At 41.3% G+C, this 21,790-nt stretch overlaps 1 protein-coding gene across 3 annotated transcripts in view; it reads right to left on the bottom strand.

Moving 5' to 3' along the window:
* Nucleotides 1-15,072, bottom strand: part of swap70b (switching B cell complex subunit SWAP70b) — a 141,609-nt gene extending 126,537 nt beyond the window's left edge. Inside the window, exons 1-2 of one of the 3 annotated variants that reach the window (XM_078549193.1) lie at nt 14,598-15,072; nt 822-962 (exon numbers count right to left, since the gene is read on the bottom strand). In XM_078549193.1, coding sequence (XP_078405319.1) covers nt 822-962; nt 14,598-14,693 — 237 coding nt within the window. In that variant the 5' untranslated portion in view covers nt 14,694-15,072. Of the gene's footprint in view, nt 1-821; nt 963-1,466; nt 1,632-14,597 lie in introns of those variants that run through there. The other 2 variants (XM_078549195.1, XM_078549194.1) reach the window with 2 other exon arrangements.
* Between the last annotated feature and the right edge of the window lie 6,718 nt (nt 15,073-21,790).

Genomic DNA, 21,790 nt, shown 5'->3' on the forward strand with positions numbered 1-21,790 from the left:
TGCCATTGAATGTCAAGGGACAATAGTTAGATTCTCTCTTGTTGGAGATGGTCATTGCCTGGCACTTGTGTGGCATGAATGTTGCTTGCCACTTGTCAGCCCATGCCTGGTTATTGACCAGGTCTTGCTGCATTTGGGCATGGGCTGCTTCAGTACCTGAGGAGTCACGAATGGTGCTGAACACTGTGCAATCATGAGCAAACAGCCCCACTTCTGACTTTATGGTGGAAAGGTCATTGATGAAGCAGCTGAAGATGGTTGGGCCTAGGACACTACTCTGAGGAGCTCCTGCAGTGATGTCCTGGAGCTGAGATGACTGACCTCCAACAAACACAACCATCCTCCTTTGTGCTAGATATGACTCCAACCAATGATTCCCATTGTCTCCAGTTTTACTAGGGCTCCTTGATGCCACACCCATTCAAATGGTGCCTTGATGTCAAGGGCAGTCACTCTCACCTCACCTTGGGAGTTCAGCTCTTTTGTCCATGTTTGAACCAAGGCAGTAATGAGGTCAGGAGCTCAGTGGCCCTGGCGGAACACAAACAGGGTGCCAGTGAGCAGGTTATTGCTAAGCAAGTGCCGCGTGATAGCACTGTTGATGACCACTTCCATCACTTTACTGACGATTGAGAATAGACTGATGGGTCGGTAATTGGTCGGGTTGGATTTCTCCTGCTTTTTGTGTACAGGCCATACATGGGCAATTTTCCACATAGCCAAGTAGATGCCAGTGTTGTAGCTGTACTGGAACTATAACTGCAAATCAAAATGGAGTTTCACAGCTTGAGTTAGATATCAATTTAATCAAAAAAAATTACCTTATCCAAGATAAACCTGTTCAAATAGGGCATGTATCCTTGGTTAGAAACTGGTCCTTCGTCATCATCCTTAAAGTGGTTTTCCAAAGCCACTGGATTATGAGGTACTTGCAATACTGTACAAAGGCTGTGTGAAAGAACCTGTTTCAATAAAATTAAAAATAAAACATTAGTGAGGTTTAAGGGCTATTTCCTCTGTCTTACAAAGCAGTTGGCATCTCTAATGTTCAGAAAGGAAATCTGACTAGATAAAACAAACTATCAAGAAAGAAAGAACTTGCATTAATATAGCACTCATTGTCATCATGATGTTCAACAGTACAATCAATGGATTACTTTTGAAGAGTAATATCAACATTCCATCTAAGTACCATTGAAAGTGTGCCACACGGGACAAACAGGTCTTGTACAAGCAGCGTTTCCTTCAAGATGAGCATGACTGCGCAACAATCTAAAAGGATTGCACAGTCCAAAAGGGCTGCGCAAATGGGGGAACACTAGTTAGTATTGTTATCTAGGGAAAGAGGGCAAGAGTGACTGCCCTTGATATCAAGGCAGCATTTGACTGAGTGCAACATCAAGAAGCCCTAGTAAAATTGAAATCAATGGGAATCGAGGGAAACTCTCCACTGGTTGGAGTCATACCTTGCACAAAGGATGTGGTTGTGTTTGGAGGCCAATCATCTCAGCCTCAGGACATCACTGCAGGGGTTCCTCGGGGTAGTATCCTAGGTCCAACCATCTTCATCAATGATGCTTTATCAATGATCTTCCCTCCATCATAAGGTCAAAAGTGGGCTGTTTACTGATGATTGCAGTGCTCAATTCCATTCATAACTCCTCAAATACTGAAGCAATCCCTGTCCATATGCAGCAAGACCCATACAACATTCAAGCTTGACCTGATAAGTGGCAAGTGTCAAGCATCTCCAACAAAAGTGAATTTAACTATCTCGCCTTGACATTCAATGGCATTATTATTGCTGAATGCCCCCACCACCAACATCCTGGGGGTTATCATTGACCAGAAACTGAATTGAACCAGCCATATAAATACTGTGGCTACAAGAGCAGGTCAGAGGCTGCAAATTCTGAGGCGGGTAACTCACCTCCTGACTCCACAAAGTCAGGTGTGTGATGGAAAACTCTCCACTTGCCTGGATGAGTGCAGTTCCAACAACACTCAGGAAGCTCAGCACCATCCAGACCAAAATCAGCCCACTAGATTGGCACCCCTTTAAACATTCACTCCCTCCACCATAGGCATACCATGACTGCAGCTTGTAGCATCTACAAGACATATTGCAGCAACTTGCTGTTTCCTTCAACTGCACCTTCCAAACACATGACCTCTATCACGCAGAAGAAGAATGGTGGCAGGCAAATGGGAACGCCGTCAGCAAGTTCCCTTCCAAGTCACGCACCGTCCTGACTTGGGAATATATCACAGTTCCTTCACTATCACTAAGTCAGAGTCCCGGAACTCCCTCCCTAACAGCACTGTGGGTGTACACATGGACTGCAGTGGTGAATAAAAGTAGTTTACCACCACCTTCTCAAAGGAAATTAGGGATGACATTGCCAGCAATATCTACATCCCATGAATGAATTAAAAAATCTGCGCACAGCAAGGTCAAACAAATGGCAAATAAATAAAATGACCAGATTTTTTTTTTAAAGTGCTGTTGTCTGAGGGAGGAATGTTGGCCAGGGTACTTGCAGAACTTCTTTCTCTTCTTTTGATAGTGCCATGTGATCATTTATGCCCACCTGAGAAGACAAACAGGGCCTTAGTTTAAAATCTCATCTGAAAGTTGGCACCTCCAACAAACGGCACAGCACTTTGTCAGTGCTGCAAACATGAATGTAGAATATGGACTCAATGCTTTGGTGGGACTTAAACTTTCAATTTTCTGACTGAGTCAAAACTTCACAATTAGAATTATTTATTAATAGAGAACTGTACAACAGGTTACCAAAAGGCCCCATTCCAAACTGTACAAAAGCAGCTTATCTTTAACAGACAGCATCAAACTTTAACATAAACAATGATCCCTATGGGAGTTCTTTTTTTATTGTTGGAAATTTATCAATTTAAGAGCTAAGGTGGCTATTTATAGACACAGTCAAAACTACATTTTCTGTCCACTAACAAAAGTTTATGCCATACTACATTTTTGTGGTTTCATAGTGATTTTTTTTTTTTACCTTTATTCCAGCTACAGTGCACTTATTTAACAGGGAACTTCAAATCTTCAACATGGAAACTTAGGAAAGTACTGAACTCGAAAAGAATCCTCTCCCACAGACTTCCAATCGCCTACTCCCTCAAATAACAATCCAATTTTCCCTGAACCTTTTCCACTTCACCTGCCATTTTGTTCATTCCATTCCTCACATTTATTATCCTCTGCATAAATGGTTACATCTAAACAGTCTGGTTTCCTGACTCTCCAGCTTGTGGCAATCTCAAGCATATCATCAAGCTTCAATTTATCTGTACCCTTTCTTAAGAATCTTTGAATATCTCTCCTGAACTTTTCTCTCTCCAGAGTTTGTAAAGATTAACACAAACCAAAAGATTAAAGGCACTCTTCAACTGCTGGGTAACATTCAGAATAGCAACTAGATTTTCATTGGACCCCTGATTGCCACTAGACATTGTTACACTGAAGTTAGGAAAGGTGAACAGGAAACAGCAAAAGTCATAGGGAAACAAACAAAACCAAAATGATGCTACCTATTGGATTAGACTCAGGAACAAAATGATTCGCAAGTATGCAGTTTTACAGAATTTTATAAGTAATGTTCAGGAAACAAATTATCCGGGTAATTTTTATTAGATTTACTGCAAAACATTAAGTTTTGACTACAAATTTTTAACAACTACCCTCACCAGCCTCGGTTTGCGGTGGAGGGAGATGGGCGGGTTGGGGGACAGTGGTGGAAATGTCAGCCAGGGTTCCTACACCACATTACCACATATAGAAAGTGCTCATCTGCGCAAGATTGGACATGGCTACAATGTGGCTCTATGGTTGAATACCCAGCTGCCACTCACAGTCTAGGCTCACATGAAGATTGATGTTGGATAAAGCGTCAAAGAGCTGCCAGCATGTGTGGAATTATATGCACATCAGCAAGCGACAGTGCTTTCATCTGAGTGGGAATAAAACATCACAGATCGACTTTTACTATATGAGCCCAGATTTCACATTAGCGTTCACCATTATTATGGTGTTCATCAGCTATTGCTGCCTGAAGAACACATGCATAGAGTTAAATGCAGAACTCCGGGACATGCTATTCAAGTTACCTTGCTCTTCCACACACTGCGCTATACAAATACTTGTTGATAGACTTGACATTGAAATCCAAGTATTGCAGGCAAGTGTGGTAATCACCCACTAAATCTCCACAAAACATGTCAGAAAAAGTTAGGACTGGTGCATCCAGGTATAAGTGAATTTAACTGTGAGATAAATCATACTTGCAATAAATTATCCTTCTGGTACTGAAAATTTAATTTCTCAAGTATGGAGTCTCATTCCTTCTCTGATGTGCATATAATTCCACACATGCTGGCAGCTCTTTGACGGTCTATCCAACTTCACAGGAACGTAATCAGATGACTATTGATATTGAGCCAAAAGAGATGCTAGGACAGGTGATTAAAACCTGGGTCAAAGAAGTAAGTTTTAATGAGCATCTTAAAGGAGCAATAGATGGAGAGCTTTAGAGAAGGAATTGCAGAGTTTAAGAGCTAGCTAGCTGAAGGTATGACCACCAGTGATGGTGTGAAGAAAGCAGAGTGCGCACAAGAAGCAGAATTGGAAGAACACAGAGTCTCAGATGCTTGTAGGACTGGAGGAGGTTACAAATGTAGAGGGGGCAAAGCAATGGAAGGGTTTGAACGTGAACATAAGAAATTTTAAAATCAAGGCATTCGTTTTCTGGGAGCCAGTATAAGGCAGCAAGCATCAGGATGATAGCTGAACGAGCTAGGTGTGAGTTAAGATACTGGCACAAGAGTTTTGAAGGAGGTTGAGTTTGTGGAGCGTGAAGATGGGAGGCCAACCAGGGGAGTAAAGGAGTAATCTGAAGGTAACATAAGCATGGATGAGGGCTTCAGCAGAGGTGGCAAAGGGCGATATTACGGAGATGCATGGAGAAGACATGGGCTGGGAATCTCACTTCCGGTGAAATAGAACACTAAGGCTAAAGCAGCTTGGATCAACCAGAGAAAGTGATAAACAACAGAATGGAATTGATGGTGAGAGAATAATTTAGTCAGAGGATATTTTCACTCATCTAAGACTGGCTATTGGACAAAGCAATCTGACAACACAGAGGTGGTAGAGGTCGAGAGAGTTGGGGCTGAGGTAGAGTGTACATGTGGAACCTGACTTCATGTCTTTGGATGTTGTAACTGTTATGTCAATAAGACATGAAAGAAATCCAAACTGTGTACATCAGACTTTATTCCTTTTTTTGCTATTTTTAAAATGGACTTTCTGCTGAACTTAACAAGATGGCTGATACAAGTCACATGACCATAGGATTGACTCTTTGTTCCGGAAGCTTCCAAACAGGAGTTACAAGAACAAAAGAATCCTCCTCTCATCATTGTGGAATCTCACACCCAATTGTAAGTGCATTATAATTACAAAACCAGGGGACTCGCAGATAGAAACTTGTTATTTCTGCAGAGTTGTTAACAGACCCATTTCACACCTGGGACTATCCAGGTCCATTTCAAAAGGGGACCATTGAGGGAACAATGGATATCTTTTGCATTTTGATAAGCTTACCCTTCTAAGCAGAGTCAGAGGGTTTGTCCAGACAATGGCTTCTCAACTCAAGAACCGCAACATGGACGGTGACTCTTTCGAAAGCTAATAGCTGGGACTTATCAGTCTTGAAACCAAAGCCAGCCTCAGACACTAAATAAACACCCCTTTTGAAATCATAGTGAGAAAAAAGGTCACATGACTCAAGTGACCATTTTAAATCTCTATATTCCTTTGCGAACTGAGAAAGCCTCAGATTGATTAATTGGTGATTCAGCAATCAGAACTACAGCAGGACTCCCAGCTGACCAAGCAGCTGGTAACCGTGTCTCAACTCCTCAAACCTTTTTTGTCTATAAAAATCTCTGATCATCACCTGCCAAGTGTCTAAGCACAGAAATCATTGTGCTGCAACGTCTTTCGTTTTAAGGATTTGTATTTCTGTCTCCAACCAGGAACTCATCTGGACTGAACTTTGATGCCATGAGGGAAATACCCTGCAGACTCTGACTTTTTGTGGACTTTGGAAATCATTAATATTCATTTCTGTGGTTCTTTTACTGTTGGTATCCATTATCCATCATATAAAAACTCCCTTTTTTTATATCCATCCCCCTCCCCCACCCCCCCCCCACCCGCCCCCGTTACTCTGTGCGTATACTTGTGTGCCTCCCCCCAACCACCTACAGTTTGAAATAAACTAACTTGCAGAGTTAATCATAAAGAGAGTTTGCTATGTGACACTTATAAAATTGGCCCACACAAACTGAGGGTTTGGTGAAACACGTCAAGCCTACTATAAAAATAATTCAAAAACACCTTTGCTTACGGACAGACGGTGAGAGAATAAAGAAGTTCAGTTTGCCTCGCTCCTGGCTGTAACATAAATCAAAGGCAGCTGGTAAATGAGAAATAACAGGGAGCCAAGGATAGATCCTTAGGGGACTCCAGAGGTAACGTTGTGGGGGTGGGAAGAGAAGCCAGTGGAGATTTTCTAACTACTACTGAATAGGAATGAAAGCAGCAAGGACAGACCCACCCAGCTTCTCATTAGAAGAGAATGCCATGGTCAAACATGTCAAAGGTTGCAGGCAGCTCGAGAAGTATGCAAGGATAAATTGTGCACCATGATCATAGGAACACTAGATCGTGAATACTGGATGCCACTGTAATTTTAATTAGGGATGTTTCAGCGCTGTGTCGGGGCGGAAGAGTTTGGAGGAGTTCAAATGGAGTTGTGTGAAAGATGGGCAAGATTTGAGACGTGACAATATCACTGCCTGAGGGGGTAGTAGAGGAAGGAACCCTCACAACACTTAAGTAGTACTTAGATGAGCACTTGAAATGCCATAGCATACAGGGCTACGGGCCAAGTGCTGGAAAATGGGTTTAGAATAGATAGATTCTTGATGGCCGGCATGGACACGATAGGCCGAAGGGCCTGTTTCTGTGCTGTATAACTCTATGGCTATGTTCAAGGAGTTGAGAGGAAAGAGAAGTTGAAGTTGAGTCAGTTGTCTTAAAAGAGAGCAAGGACAAGGATGAACTTTTTTGAGAAAGGGATTAATTCTATAGATTTGAAAGGGAGGGGTTAATACTGAGCAGAGTGCATTGTTTACAATATCTGCTAGTATGGGATCCAGGAAATGGAAGTTGGGTGATCAACAGTTCAGTTGAAATGGGGTTGGGAAAGCAGGAGATCGGTCCAGTGAACAAGATGCTTGGAGAGGGCCTGAAGGCAGATGGGAGAGAAAATAGAGAAAGATGCGAGTTTAGGCAGAACATTGGAAGAAGTGCAGATTGGTAGGTTAGGGGAAGTGATGGAAGCAGCAGAGGCAGCTGAACGAGTGAGCTCAAACCGTTTACTGAAGACTGTGATATTCCTGCACGTTGTTGGAGCTGAGGAGCAGACAAGTGTGGTTTAAGAAGAAGTGAGAAAAATACACTGGGTTTATGTTTGCATTCCAAGATGAACCTGTGGTAGTGTGCAATTCTGCAGCGGAGAGCAGAACCTGATGTAGTCCAGCCAGATCTGTTAATGAGTGGCTAAAGCTGTTGTGTGCCACAAGCATTCAAACCTGCATTCCTTAAGCTTAAGGAAGTGAAGATGGGTGACAAGGTGGAGGTGAAAGTGTGAATGAGCAGATTGGCAGTTCATACATGAATCAAAATAGCCATTCAAACAAGGTACCAGAAGGAGCCAGAGGCAAAGTAAATTAAAGAAAACAGAAAAATTAACTAAGTTATTACAAACATACTTGTGGCCTTGCATTTATAAATGGCAGCTACCCTGTTCAGGGCAACATTGTTTCAGAGTGTTTTTAATAATGTAGCTACAATAGTATTCAACCAGATTTCAACCAAGTGCATTCATCATTTCAACAATTTACATAGACAATCCTTTTGAAAATCTCTCAATAGTGTTTGAATTCTCATTTTCTTGGATTCAAGTTATCATAAGAGACCTTTATTGCGTGAAGTAGACAAAAGGTGCCTGTTTAGATTTTGCACTTTGATGGTTTTAAAATCCTGCCTTCCAAGGCCAGTGTGAAGGATCTTTCATACAAGAAGTGCTTATCTGAACATTGCAAATAGATGTTATATCTTTTCTGTAATTTATTCGTACTATTTAAAAACTCATCATTTCCGCTTTAAAAACCACTGAGAATGTTACTTTTAACATCTTTTATTTCTACTTTAAGATTTTTTTAAAAGCAAGTGCTGATAATATTAATGGTGCTCCAGCAAGCAAAGATTAAAGCTGAAAGCATAAAGAAGATAAACATAGCCACTTAACACAAAACATTTTACAATCTTTTCCTTGCAGTGTGACAGGTGTAGGGCAGAGCTTAAGGAACTAAGTTATGGAGTGGATGAAACAAAATCACATGCATTTAAGAGAAGGCTAGATAAGTTTGAGGAGGAAAGTAATAAAAGAATTTGTTAATAGAGTGAGATGAGGTAAAGTGGAAGGATCTTTGATCTTATGCTTGTGCAAAGCATAAACAGCAGAGATCTGTTGATCCTGTTTCTGTGTTGTAAAATTTTATGCAATTCAATGCAATTCCTGGTGACTATGGCTCCTTCCATTTGACTTCAGAATCAAATTCAAGAATCATCTCTGATCACGGCTGTACAATCTGGCAGTGGTTATCAACAATCATGAATTAAAAAGTAAAAGAGTGTAACTAAAAGAAAGTAAAGAGCCTACTGTTGTACATGCTTTTATAAAGAAAGTGGAGATTTTAATAAGGTAAAATAGAAGTTAAGTTAAACTCGGTACAATTTATGTCATAAGTTCCAGTGGTTTGTACCTACCAGAATTTTGGTTTAGGTTATTATTGTATTCTTAAAATATTAAAACATTATTGTATTATTCCTGATGCATGTTGCAAGCCAATAAAGGGAATAGCATTTCATACAGACTGACTGTGGCAGATCGAGCACTCAGTTAATGATTCTAAATGCATTCAGCACCCTGTAACCAATTACTTCAGTGTTCCAGGACTGTTGAAATATCATTTCCTAATAGATGACAATAGATACATGACAAGCTCGACAGTTCTCGGAAACACTGTTTTAACAATACCTTATGACTTTACCACTTTACCCCTCATGCACTAGGAGTTAAAACACTCAGCTTATAATGCCAAATGCATACAGCACATTTATTAAATTGAGAGCTAGATTGACAAAAAAATGCACAAACTTAACAGTCTGAACTTTTTATAGCCTCAATTTTCGCTTGCTATAATTTATGCCGCAGCCAATCTGTATTAATTATTCACTTTATTGGCTTGCAACATGCATAACAGGAAAAATATAATGTAGCAAATCTAAACCAAAATTCTGAATGGCGGAAGACGCTGAATTTTACAACATATAAATTGTATTGAGTTTCACCTAAAATAAGGGGAAATTCAACCTTTAAGACAAAGAATATGGCAGCTGATTTACACCTGAGAACACAATATTGACGTAAGTCTCAATTCAGAGGCAGACTTTGCACCATTAATTCCTGATTCATGGTTGTGCAATCAGGCAGTGGATTTTGGAATGCATCAATGCCCTCTCTGACACAATGACATTATACCACAGAATTCAAGGAGCTTACAACAGAAGAGCAGAAGAGCATTTTACCCATCATGTTGGTCAGATCTTTTCTAGCACAATCCAAAACTAAAACCCACAATCTTATTCTCTTCCTCATAGCCCTTTACCTTCTTAGAACCATAGAAGGTTTACGCACAGAAAGAGACCACTTGACCCATCATGACTGCACTGGCCGAGAAATGAGCCACTCAGCCTTATCCCACTTTCCAGCATTTGGTCCGTAGTCCTGCAGGTTACGGCACTTGAGGTGCATATCCAGACGCCTTTTAAATGAGTTAAGAGTTTCTGCCTCAACCACCCTTTCAGGCAGTGAGTTCCAGACCCCTATAACTCTCTGGGGGAAAAAACATTTCCTCAGCTCCCCTCTCATTCTTCTACCAATCACTTTAAATCTATGCTCCCTAGTCACTGATCCTCTGCTAAAGTAGATAGGTCCTTCCCATCCACTCTATCCAGGCCCCTCACAATTTTGTACATCTCAATAAAATCTCCCGTCAGCCTCCTCTGTTACAAGGAGAACAACCCCAGCCTATCCAATCTTTCCTCTGAGCTGCAATTTTTCAGTCCTGACATCCTCATAAATCTCCACTGTACCCTCCCTAATGCAATTACAATCTGTCTGTAATGAGGTGACCAAAACTGCACACAGTACTCAACTTGTGGCTTAACTAATGTTTTATGTGGATCCACCATAACCTCCCTGCTCTTATATTCTATGCCTCGGCTAATAAAAGAAAGGATTCCATGTATTCTTAGCCACCTTATAAAACCGTCCTGCTACCTTCAGGGGTCTGTAGACAATTGAGGGACTCCAAGATCCCTCAATTCCTCTACACCTTTCAGTATCCTCCCATTTATCGTGTATTCCCATACCTTGTTTGACCTCCCCAAATGCATCACCTCACACTTCCCTGGGTTGAATTCCGTTTGCCACTTTTCTGCCTATCTGCCCAGTCCATTGATATCTTCCTGCAGTCTACAGCAATTCTCCTTGCTATCTACCACGCAGCCAATTTTTGTGTCATCTGCAAACTTTTTGATCATTCCCACTATATTTAAGTCCAAATCATTAATACGTACCACAAAAGACCTCGTACAGACTCCTGCAGAACCCCACTGGAAACTTCCTTCCAGTCGCAAAAACATCCACCAACAATTATTTTGTTTCCTGCAACTGAGCCAATTTTGTATCCAGCCTACTACATTTCCATAGATCCCATGGGCCTTTTTTTTTTAAGCCAGTCTGCCACGTAGGATCTTGCCAAAAACTCTGCTAAAGTCCATGTAGACCACATCAACTGCACTATCCTCATCAATCCTCCTTGTAACTTCATCAAAAAATTCAATTAAATTTATTACACACGGCCTTCCCTTAACAAATCCATGCTGACTGTCCTTGATTAATCCATGCCTTTCTAAGTGACAGTTTATCCTGTCCCTCAGATTTGATTACAATAATTTGCCCACCACCGAGGTCAGACTGACTGGCCTGTAATTATTTGGCCCATCTCTCGCTCCCTTTTGAAACAAAGGTACAGCGTTAGCAGACCTCCAAGCATCCAGAACCACATCTGTATCAAGTGAGGGTTGAAAAATTATGGTCAGACCTTCCGCTATTTCCTCCCTGGCTTCTTTTAACAGCCTGGGGTACATTTCACCTGGCCGCGGTGATTTATCCACTTTCACGGGTGCTAATCCCCTTAAACATAGGGAGAGAGGACTTGTTATCACATCGAATTTTTCACACTTCTCCTTAACTACAATGTCTGCATTGTTCCCCCTCTTTTGTGAAGATAAACCAAATATTCATTCTGAACCACACCCACATCCTGTGTCTCCACACATAGGTTATCTTTTTGGTCTTTTATGGGCCTTATTCATTCCTTCGTTATCCTCTTACTCTTAATGTATTGTTGGAATATTTTTGGGTTCCCCTTAATTTCGTTTGCCAATATTCTTTCATGCCCACTCTTTGATTTCACCCCTCCACTTTCTATACTCCTCTCAGCTTTCTGTAGAATTGAGTTCTTGATGTCTGACATAAACTTTCTGTTTCTGCCTTATCTTACCCTGCAAGCTCCCTGACATCCAGAGATCTCTAGATCTGGCCACCCCACCCTTTTCCTTTGTGGGAACATGTTTACTCTGAACCCCATGAATTTCCCCTTTGAATGCCTCCTACTTCTGCTTCAAGTGCTAATCTACTTTTCCCTTAAAAGTCTTGAATTTCTCCCTCAGCTCCTCCCTTTGGTAAAGCATTCACTGGTCCAACAATTTCCTGCATAAAAAAAAATTCCTAAAAACTTTAATCGCCCCTAAACTGTTTCAACTCTAGTGAAAATAGTTCCAGAATATCGAATCTCCCCCTGACCATAATCCCCTACCCTAACATTGACCTCATGGTCATTTATGCAATTGGCTGTTCAAATTCACTAAAGCATTGAGTTGTATAATTATTTTGTACTCTATTTCTCAATTTGTGAAGAGTGATTCGCCTTTTTAATGATCTCGACATTCACATTCAGAGAATGTATTTGAATTTGTAGGTATACAGTATCTTTCTACTTAATGTATGCTCCCATACTTGTTTCTTTTTTCTCCCAAAGATAACTTACACTTTTCCACTTTAAGTTGCATCTGTACCTGTCTGCCCATTCTGCTAGACTATGTCCCCTTGAAGAGTCCCTCTTGTTGTTTGTGTCATCAAAACAATCTGATAACCTGCTTTCCATGTCCAAAGCTATATCATCTACATCTAACTAAGAAGCCAGCACTGATCTCTAAGGCATAACATTTTCCAACCTTCTCCAAACAAGACACATCCATTATCTTTATCTCTTCCTCTTCTCTGTCCCCCCCACCCCTCTACCAACTTTCTAACCGTAGCATTTTGCTTTCATTTTTCTAACCATACTGTTAGACTTAACTGGTAGGACCAAATTTTTGTAACAAACCACACTATTAAATATGAAAAACATTACCATATTTATCAAGTTACCTTTATCCACATAATTGATCACTTCTTCAAAAAACAGAAATTTATCAGGCGAAGTGTGTTTTTAAACAGATCCATGCTGGCTGCTATTCATTTAACATTATTTCTAACTGCTCTGTAAATTTATCTTAATTTCTGCCAACAACTCATCAATAGACAATAAGTTATCCGCTTTCATTGGTAAAATATCCCTCTTCATCCTTCTCAACTTGTTTGCAGCCTTTGACACAGCTGTCCACACCGCCCTCCTCCAATGCCTCTCCGTCTTCGTCCAGCTGCTTGGAAAGAAACTCAACGTGTGCATCCCATCTATCCAGATGTAACCAGAGAATCACCTGCAACGGTTTCTCTTCTCGCTCCCTCACAGTTACCTCTGGTGTCTGCCAAAGGTTTACCTTAGGCCTCTTATTCATCAGTGATATCACACTCAAAAACAGAATTACCTGGAAAAACTCAGCAGGCCCGGCAGCACCGGCGGAGAAGAAATCAGCCAACGCCTCGAGCCTTCATGGCCCTTCGGCACTGCCGAATTCTGTTTTTGTTTTGGATTTCCAGCATCCGCAGTAGCTTTTAGCTTTTTGTTTTTATCTCTAGTGATATCACACTGTCAGTTTTCACATGTATACTGACCGCACCAAGTCACCCACCTCAATAACAGCTTTCTCGATCCCTCCACAGTCTCTTAATTATCAGACTGCTTATCCAACGTACAGAACTTAATGAACAGAATTTTCCCCCAAATAAATGTTGGTGAGAACAAAACCATAGTTTTTGGTTTCTGCTACAAATCTCATTCCCTAACCATCAATTCTATCTCTCTCCTTAGCAACTGTCTATGGTTGAATCCAAGTGTTCACAACCTTAGCGTCATATTTAACTACCAGCAGACCATTCCTATTATCTGTTAAATGGCACAACAGTACAATAAGTATGGGTAGGAAGAGAAAATAAAATTGGCAAGTGTCACTACACAGTACTCAGCAGTTAAAAAATACAATAAAAACCTAACTTGATTAGCTCAGAAAACCTCAAGGCTCAAATTTTAACCAGCAAAATCAATGCATATTACTCACAAAATTCAACAAATCCTCGATGTTATTTTTTATAAATAGAATGCAAATCTGCCCCAAGGCTACAAACAGGACAAAAAAGGCTCAGCAACATCCTCTGTGACTCAAAAAGTTTATCCAATGATTAGGTGAATCATGCAAGCCAGGGTTGAAGTTTGTTTCTTTGTCTAATGAGAGTTAGCTGCACCTCAGCTACTGCGGTAGAAATGTTCTCACTCTCTGACTGCTACCGTGTGTGTGTTTTTCTGCTTGACTGTAATTACTCCCACAGGTTAACTTGGTTGCCAGCAATCATGAATACAGCACAGCCCACTACAGCCCACTCAGCCCAGCACGGCCCACTACAACCCACTACAACCCACTCAGCACACTACAACCCACTCAGCCCACTACAACCCACTCAGCCCACTACAACCCACTCAGCCCACTACAACCCACTCAGCCCACTACAACCCACTCAGCCCACTACAACCCACTCAGCCCACTACAACCCACTCAGCCCACTACAACCCACTCAGCCCAGCACAGCCCACTACAACCCACTCAGCCCAGCACAGCCCACTACAACCCACTTAGCCCACTACAGCCCACTACAACCCACTTAGCCCACTACAGCCCACTACAGCCCACTACAACCCACTCAGCCCACTACAACCCACTCAGCCCAGCACAGCCCACTACAACCCACTCAGCCCAGCACAACCCATTCAGCCCACTACAATCCACTCAGCCCAGCACAATCCACTCAGCCCAGCACAACTCACTCAGCCCACTACACTAAACTCAATTGAAAGCGCCTCAAACTTGCCTTAAGTTGAGACTTGGACACTTTTCCACATTTATCGACATCCAAGGCTGTGAACGCATGCCAGATAACTTTCAAGAGCTCGTCTCGAAGCGCCATCCCTGTTGCTAACGTCCCCGTTTTCTCTCCGCTCTACAGTGCCTGCCCACTGTCTCCAAGCGCCGGAGTCCACCCCTTCCGCATGTCAGTTACCGGCTCGGCGCAGTTCAGATTCCCAGAGAGGGACTCCACCCACCAATAACCAACCTTCCACAACACACAAAGAGACTCATTGTAATTCCTTGAGCTGCACCAGTGCAGAAAATGTACGGCTTTGAATCAAAGAGTAAAAAATAGAATTACACGTAAACATGTATTGTGGCTGCGCTGTATTCAACTTCAGTAAAGTATGGTGGTTGCTCATAACCACAAATATTGGGGAAATGTTCAGAGTCAATTTATCAAAGCAGCAGAAGTGTTTTTATACATTCCAGGAGCTGTTTTCTGTATGGTGCATGTCGGTTTCTGAATGGTTAAGAGTTGACACAAAACTTGGCAGAATTGTAATAGGCTAAAATTACTCAATTTTACAAGTCGGGACTGACAATCTCTTTCAAAATTCCTTCTACCTCCTTGACTTTCTTTTAATGATGATGGTATTTTGTTACGATCCCAGCTGAGGTTACTGCTGGACAACCTGATCCCAGAGCGGAACCCAGCCTCATAGATCCTAACTTTTATTTGTTTGTTTAGGTAGGTGGAGAGTAGCTACTGAACAGAGGCACAGGGTCAGCTGATGAACTTTTAACAAAAGAATAAAACATTTAGTCAACAAGAAAAGATGAACTATATTACAATACTCCTTCATCCACAACTAAAGCTTTACAGATGTATACAAATTTGTAAGGATAACACAAGTTACAAAAGCTATCTTATACGCTAATGTACACAGTAAGTACACAGCCTATGTAAACCAATGGCACCCTGTGGTCAGACACACCACACTCTGAAACCAAGTGACAGATGCCACTTCAGCCAAATGCTATGGATCTCTCCTCAGCTCCCCCAGACACTTGTCACGCCATGAACCAACCAGTCTCACTGCGCTCCGTCTTTCACATGAGCGTTTCCAATCTCCACTCTCCAAGACCTCGCCTTGGAATCTTCTCCCAAACCAACACTTTCTCTCAGATGCTTTCTGCAAGGGTTCACCTCCGGGGTTTCAAACTCTCCTTCCAATGTTCCTCTTCCCTGGGTCACCACATGCATTCGAGCAATCCTTCTAAAACTCCTCATTAGAAATGCAAGCACCTTTTTAAAGTGAAACTAAAAACCCAATCTTACCTTCCACACACTCTGTCCCTCTGACTCGGTCATCAACAGTACGCCACTGCATCACATGCCCATAGAAAAGAGTTACAGACCTTCAGCCATCTCTTTGGACCTTCTTGCCTCTTGCAAGCTGCTCTCACTTTAAATCTGCTTTCTGCAGCTTTTGTCTCTTTAAATCTGAAGCACGGATCCTTTCCCTCTGCCCCTCAATCTTAACTTCACTTAACAGGACTTTTTCCCAGGTTCCTGTTCTTCCTTTTAGTGTTCTACTTTGGACTTTCCCCTCTTCCACTCCCCTGGATTTTTGGGGTTTTCTTTAGCTTGGGACTGGCTATCTGTCCCCTTTGCTCCAGTCTCGCCTGGCAGCAACTTTCAGAACCAATTGCACTCAAACAACTTTTAAAACAACTGCTGTTTCTCTTCTTTTGTGTGTGTGTCTGTGAGAGGGACCTGCTTTTCTGAGCCCCTGTTGCTAGGCAACAGTGCAATCCTTCTACCTTGTATGATTACCTTCTCTTTAGGGTTCATAAAACTCTTTATTAGAAATGCAAGGACTTTTTTAAAGTGAAACTAAAGCTCCATTTGACCTTTCTTAACACACAGATACGGAAATGCAAATTAAACTTAAACTTTAAAGCTAAAACTTATTAAAGCTAAAACCTAACACCCGCAAGTACCAATAAAGCTCACTTAAACTATCTCTATTTCCTAACACCTCCCCTTGGAGGAAAAAATACTTCACACAGTGAAGATTTCTTTACAATGGCCTTACATCTGCCTCACACAAACTTAATATCATAAACCTCTAATAATAGGTTATTAGATACTATACAAATAAATTTTCCATTTTGTTTCACAGTTAAACATGTTATATCATAGAATTACAAAAAAGTACTTAAACAAAGTCAATAAATGTAATAAGATTAGCAGGATTTGTACAACATAGCATTATCATAACTCAACTTCTATCTTCCGTTTTCCTCTTATTCCCAGTCTTTAACTCAGCAAAAAATGTTTAATTTAAGTCTACAGCCCAATCATCCTTTTCATTCACTGTAGGCATAATCACATCCTCAAGCTAATTTTCCGAACCCAAAAGTCTCGTTTCAATTTAGCAAAGTCAAAATGGCATTTTTGTGTGTTAACATCTCATTTCTTCTCTAGTCAAAATCTCTTTTTGTCATTTCAAGGATGTTATTGAAGTGCTTAGTATGTTCATACAGAAGCATTTCATACTCCTGTTTGGTTTGATCTTTAAACTTTTTATGTTGCTTCTCCAGGTCCGATTTTCAACGGATCTTTTCAACGTCTCTTTGAGCAAAGTCACTTATGTTCTCCCTGTGGAGCTTCATAATTTGTCCAACCCTTCAATTCTTTTACATAACTCACAAAGTAAGCATGGAACCCTTGGAGGATGCAACTGGTGAATTGATAATGGGGACCAGGGAAATGGCAATAATTTAAACCAATATTTTGCATCGGTCTTCACGGTGGAGGACACCATAAACATCCCAAAGATATCAGATAAGCAAGGAGCTAATGGGAGGAAAGATCTTGTAACAGTCTCTATCACGAGGGACATAGTATTTGACAAACTAATGGGACTAAAGACAGACAAGTCGCCAGGACCTGATGGCCTGCATTCAAGGGTTTTAAAGCAAGTGGATGCAGAGATAGTGGAGATATTTATCGAAATATTCCAGAACTCTCACTGGATTCCGGGAGGGTCCCAGTGGATTGGAAAACTAATGTGATGCCCCTGTTCAAGAAGGGAGGGAGACTAGGAGCAGGAAACTATAGGCCAGTAAGCCTAACATCTGTCATTGGGAAAATGCTAGAGTCCTTTATTAAGGAAGAAATAGCTGGATATTTAGAAAAGTTTAACTCAATCAAACAGAGTCAACATGGTTTTGTGAAAGGGAAATCATGTTTGACAAATTTGGTAGAGTTCTTTGAGGATATAACAAGCAGAGTTGATAAAGGGGAATCAGTAGGTGTAGTGTATTTGAATTTCCAGGAGGCATTCAATAAGGTGCCACATAAAAGGTTATTGCACAAGATAGGAGCTCACGTTGTTGGGGGTAATGTATTAGCATGAATTGTGGGTTGGTTAACACACAGAATTCAGAGATTTGGGATTAATGGGTCTTTTTCAGGTTAGAAAGACATAACTAGTTGAGTGCCACAAGGATCAGCCCTAGGGCCTCAATTACTTATGATCTATATTAATGACTTGAAGGAGGGAGCAGAGTGTAATGTATCCAAATTTGCTGATGATACAAAAATAGGTGGGAAGGCATGTTGTATTGAGGACATAAGGAATCTGCAAGGGGATATAGATAGGTTGAGTGAGTGGGCAAAAACTTGGCAGATGGAGTTTAATGTAGGAAAGTGTGAGGTCATGCGCTTTGGTAAGAAGAATCAAAAGGCAGATTATTATTGAAATGGAGAGAGACTCCAAAAAAGTGCAGCACAGAGGGATCTGGGTGCTCTTGTGCATGAAAGACAAAAAGTTAGCATGCAGGTGCAGCAAGTAATTAAGAAGGCAAATGGAATTTTAGCCTGTATTGCTATGGGGTTGGAGTTTAAAAATAAGGAAGTCTTGTTACAACTACAGGATGTTAGTGAGTTCACACCTGGAGTACTGTGCACAGTTTTGGTCCCTATATTTAAGGAAGGATATACTGGCATTGGAGGCAGTTCAAAAGAGATTCACTAGGCTGATTCCTGGGATGAAGGGGTTGACTTACCAAGAACGGCTAAACAGGTTAGGCCTTTATTCATTAGCGTTTAGAAGAATGAGGAGTGATCTTATTAAAATGTACAAGATTTTGAGGGGACTTGACATGGTAGATGTTGAGAAGATGGTTTCCACTGGTGGGGGAATCTCGAACTAGGGAGCGTAGAATAAGGGGATACTGATGTAAAATTGAGATGCTAAGGAATTTCTTCACTCAAAGGATAGTGAATATCTGGAATTCTTTACCCCAGAGAGTTGTGGAGGCTAGATCACGGAAAGTATTTAAAGAGGAGGTAGGTAGATTTTTGAAATATTGGGGAGTTGAAAGCTTTGGGGAGCTGGCACGACAGAGGAGTTGAGGCCTGGAGCAGAACAGCCATGATCTTATTGAATGGTGGAGCAAGGTTGAGGGGCTGAATGCTGCTACTCCTGCTCCTATTTCTTATGTTCTTATGAACTATATCATTCCACTCCTTTCCAAGTAATGGTATTTTGCAAACTGTCCACCTGCCTGGATTCCAGCTGCTGTATTTTGTATATTAGCACTGGCAAGCATTTGTAAATCAGTATGTCTGGTTATTGACTTTTCCAGACCATTTTGTGATTTCAGTCCTTTTTGTTGGCAATTCTTGATTCCCAATTCTGCATAGACTTTAGTTGTTTTCATATTGTCCATTACTGAAGTTGATACACCAGTAATGTTACTTGGGTCAGTTCTTTGCTCAACTGGACCACAATTCAGCAAAGAGTTTTTCTTTGGAGGAACAATTTTGGAATTGTGACACTCCATATCACACATCTTCTTTTCCCTTTCATCCAGTTTGCTTCAAAGTTCAAGAATCTCATTGCTCTTTTCCTGATGAAGTTCTAACAGTTCGTTAGTTTTGGTTTTTAATTCTGCATTCAATCAATTATTCTGATTTACCAACAATTCCATTTCTTTTGCAAGGCATTTTCCCTGATATTTCATAGCAACTGCTGATGCTTGAAGTTCATCAAAGGTAGAATTTTCCCCCTGTCGGGGGGGTTGTGTGGGGGCAGACACGGACCCATTTGGCGCCCCCGATCTGGGGCACACCGCCATTTTACGTGGGCGGGCCAATTAAGCCCGCCCAGCGTGACATCCGCCAGGAAGCACTATGCGCTCCCTGTGCAGCCAGGAGGATTCCCTAATCCGAGAGTGCGCTCTTTCACGCATGCGCGCGAAAGAGCGCATTCCTCTCCCTGAGGCTAAGTGCTGCCTCAGGGAGATCGGCACCAAATTCAAAAATGTTAAATATAGAAAAATAAAATTTCCCTGACATGTCACATGAGTTGGGACATGTCCATCACTTTTAATTAAACTTTTATTAAATTTTTAAAAACCTACACAAGACCTCATCCTGCCCATGGATGAGGTTTCCTGCTTTTTCTGAAGCCCGCCAGCACTCCCAGCCTTCCCGCCAACCTTAAGGTTGGACGGGCAGGTCCTTAAACGAGTTCAATTACTTTTTAAATGGCCTCAACTGGCCGTTGACAGGTTGGCGGGCGCACAGCTGATTCAGCTGCACTCCTGCAGACCTGAAAATTGAAATGACGCGGGGTGACGTCAGGAGTTCCACCTGACGTCATCCCGCGTCGGCGAGCGGGCCCCCCCGCTCACCAACCTCAATATCCTGCCCCAAGTTTTAACTGAAGATTGACCTTTGTTAAATTTGCTTCTACAAGTGTATCATTTAGACATTTCAAGTCTTCAGTCAAGTGTTCTATTTTCTGTGGCTGGTTCTCAATTGATCTAACCAATTCTCTTCTTTCATTAGCAAACTCCTCTTTCACACACGAAAGTTGGTTTTCTACATTAATCAGGTTTTCCTCCAATTGCTTGTTATCTGCAATAAGTGTTTCGTTTTTGGCCATAGTAGTTTCCTGAAGGTTGTTAAGATCAGGTGCCTGCTGCAATACAATTGTTACCACATTACTGTCTCCACTAGCCAAGTCATTACCCAGAATAAAATCCACGTCTTCAGTAGGTGATCTAGGAATAATTCCCGCCCTAACAATTCCATTTACAAAATGACTTTGTAAGTTAACTTTACACAAAGCAACAGGTTCATAAATTCCATTAATACCTCTTTTAATGCTTTTTTCTTCATAAAACTATCCAGAACACAAATTGTACCATCAGCCACCATCAATGATTGATCTGCCCCTGCATCTCTCAAAATTTTAATCTGCTTACTTATTTTATTGGAGTAAGAGAACACTTCTCCCTTTGACACAAAGAATCCAGACCCTCTGTTAGCCTGGCTTCCTTCACCAGTAATCAAAGAAGAATTCTCTGGACTATCCTGAACCATATCCCCTTTTCCTGTATGTTATGAGGGAACATATTTCACCTGTACTACTTCTACAGTTTTAACAACCATTCCGTTTTCTGACACAACCTTTCCTGAGGATTCATTAGGCATTCCTACTACTGCAATAGGGTCTACCATTTAATTTCCAGCAATCTGCCCTAACATGTCCTACCTTGTTACAACGAAAACTCTTAGACTTTCGAATGTCACTTCCACCCTCAGCACCTTCCTTTCTAGCTTGAGGAGAAATTTCCTGAGAATTCCCAACTGTCCCTCCTCTTCACTGACTACTTGCTTTCCTTTCACCTTCCCATCTTCTATCCTTCTCGAGTTTATGGGGATAACGGAAAAAGGGTTTAGATCTATGGACCAATTCATAATGGTCAGTCATCTCTGCCGCCTGTCTAGCTGTTTTAACCTTCTGGTCTTCGATATGGGCTCTAACTAGAAGAGAAAGTGATTCTTTAAATTCTTCCAAGAAAATTATTTCCCTAAAAACTTCATACATTGTCTGTACCTTTAATGCCCTTATCCAATGGTCAAAATTACTTTATTTCACCCTTTCAAATTCAATATAGGTCTGCCCAGGCTGTTTCCTTATATTCTGAAATTTCTGCCTGTACGCTTTAGCGACTAACTCATAGCCACTCAGAATAACCTTTTTTACTGCATCATAATCCACTGATGCCTCTTCTGAAAGTGAAGCACAAACCTCATGAGATCTACCTACCAACCGACTCTGTAAAAGTAATGTCCAGGATTTTTTTGCCACTTCATTTGCCTAGCTACCTTTTCAAACGAAATAAAGA

Source organism: Cetorhinus maximus, chromosome 9 (assembly GCF_964194155.1).
Source record: "Cetorhinus maximus chromosome 9, sCetMax3.hap1.1, whole genome shotgun sequence".
NCBI classification, from domain to species: domain Eukaryota; kingdom Metazoa; phylum Chordata; class Chondrichthyes; order Lamniformes; family Cetorhinidae; genus Cetorhinus; species Cetorhinus maximus.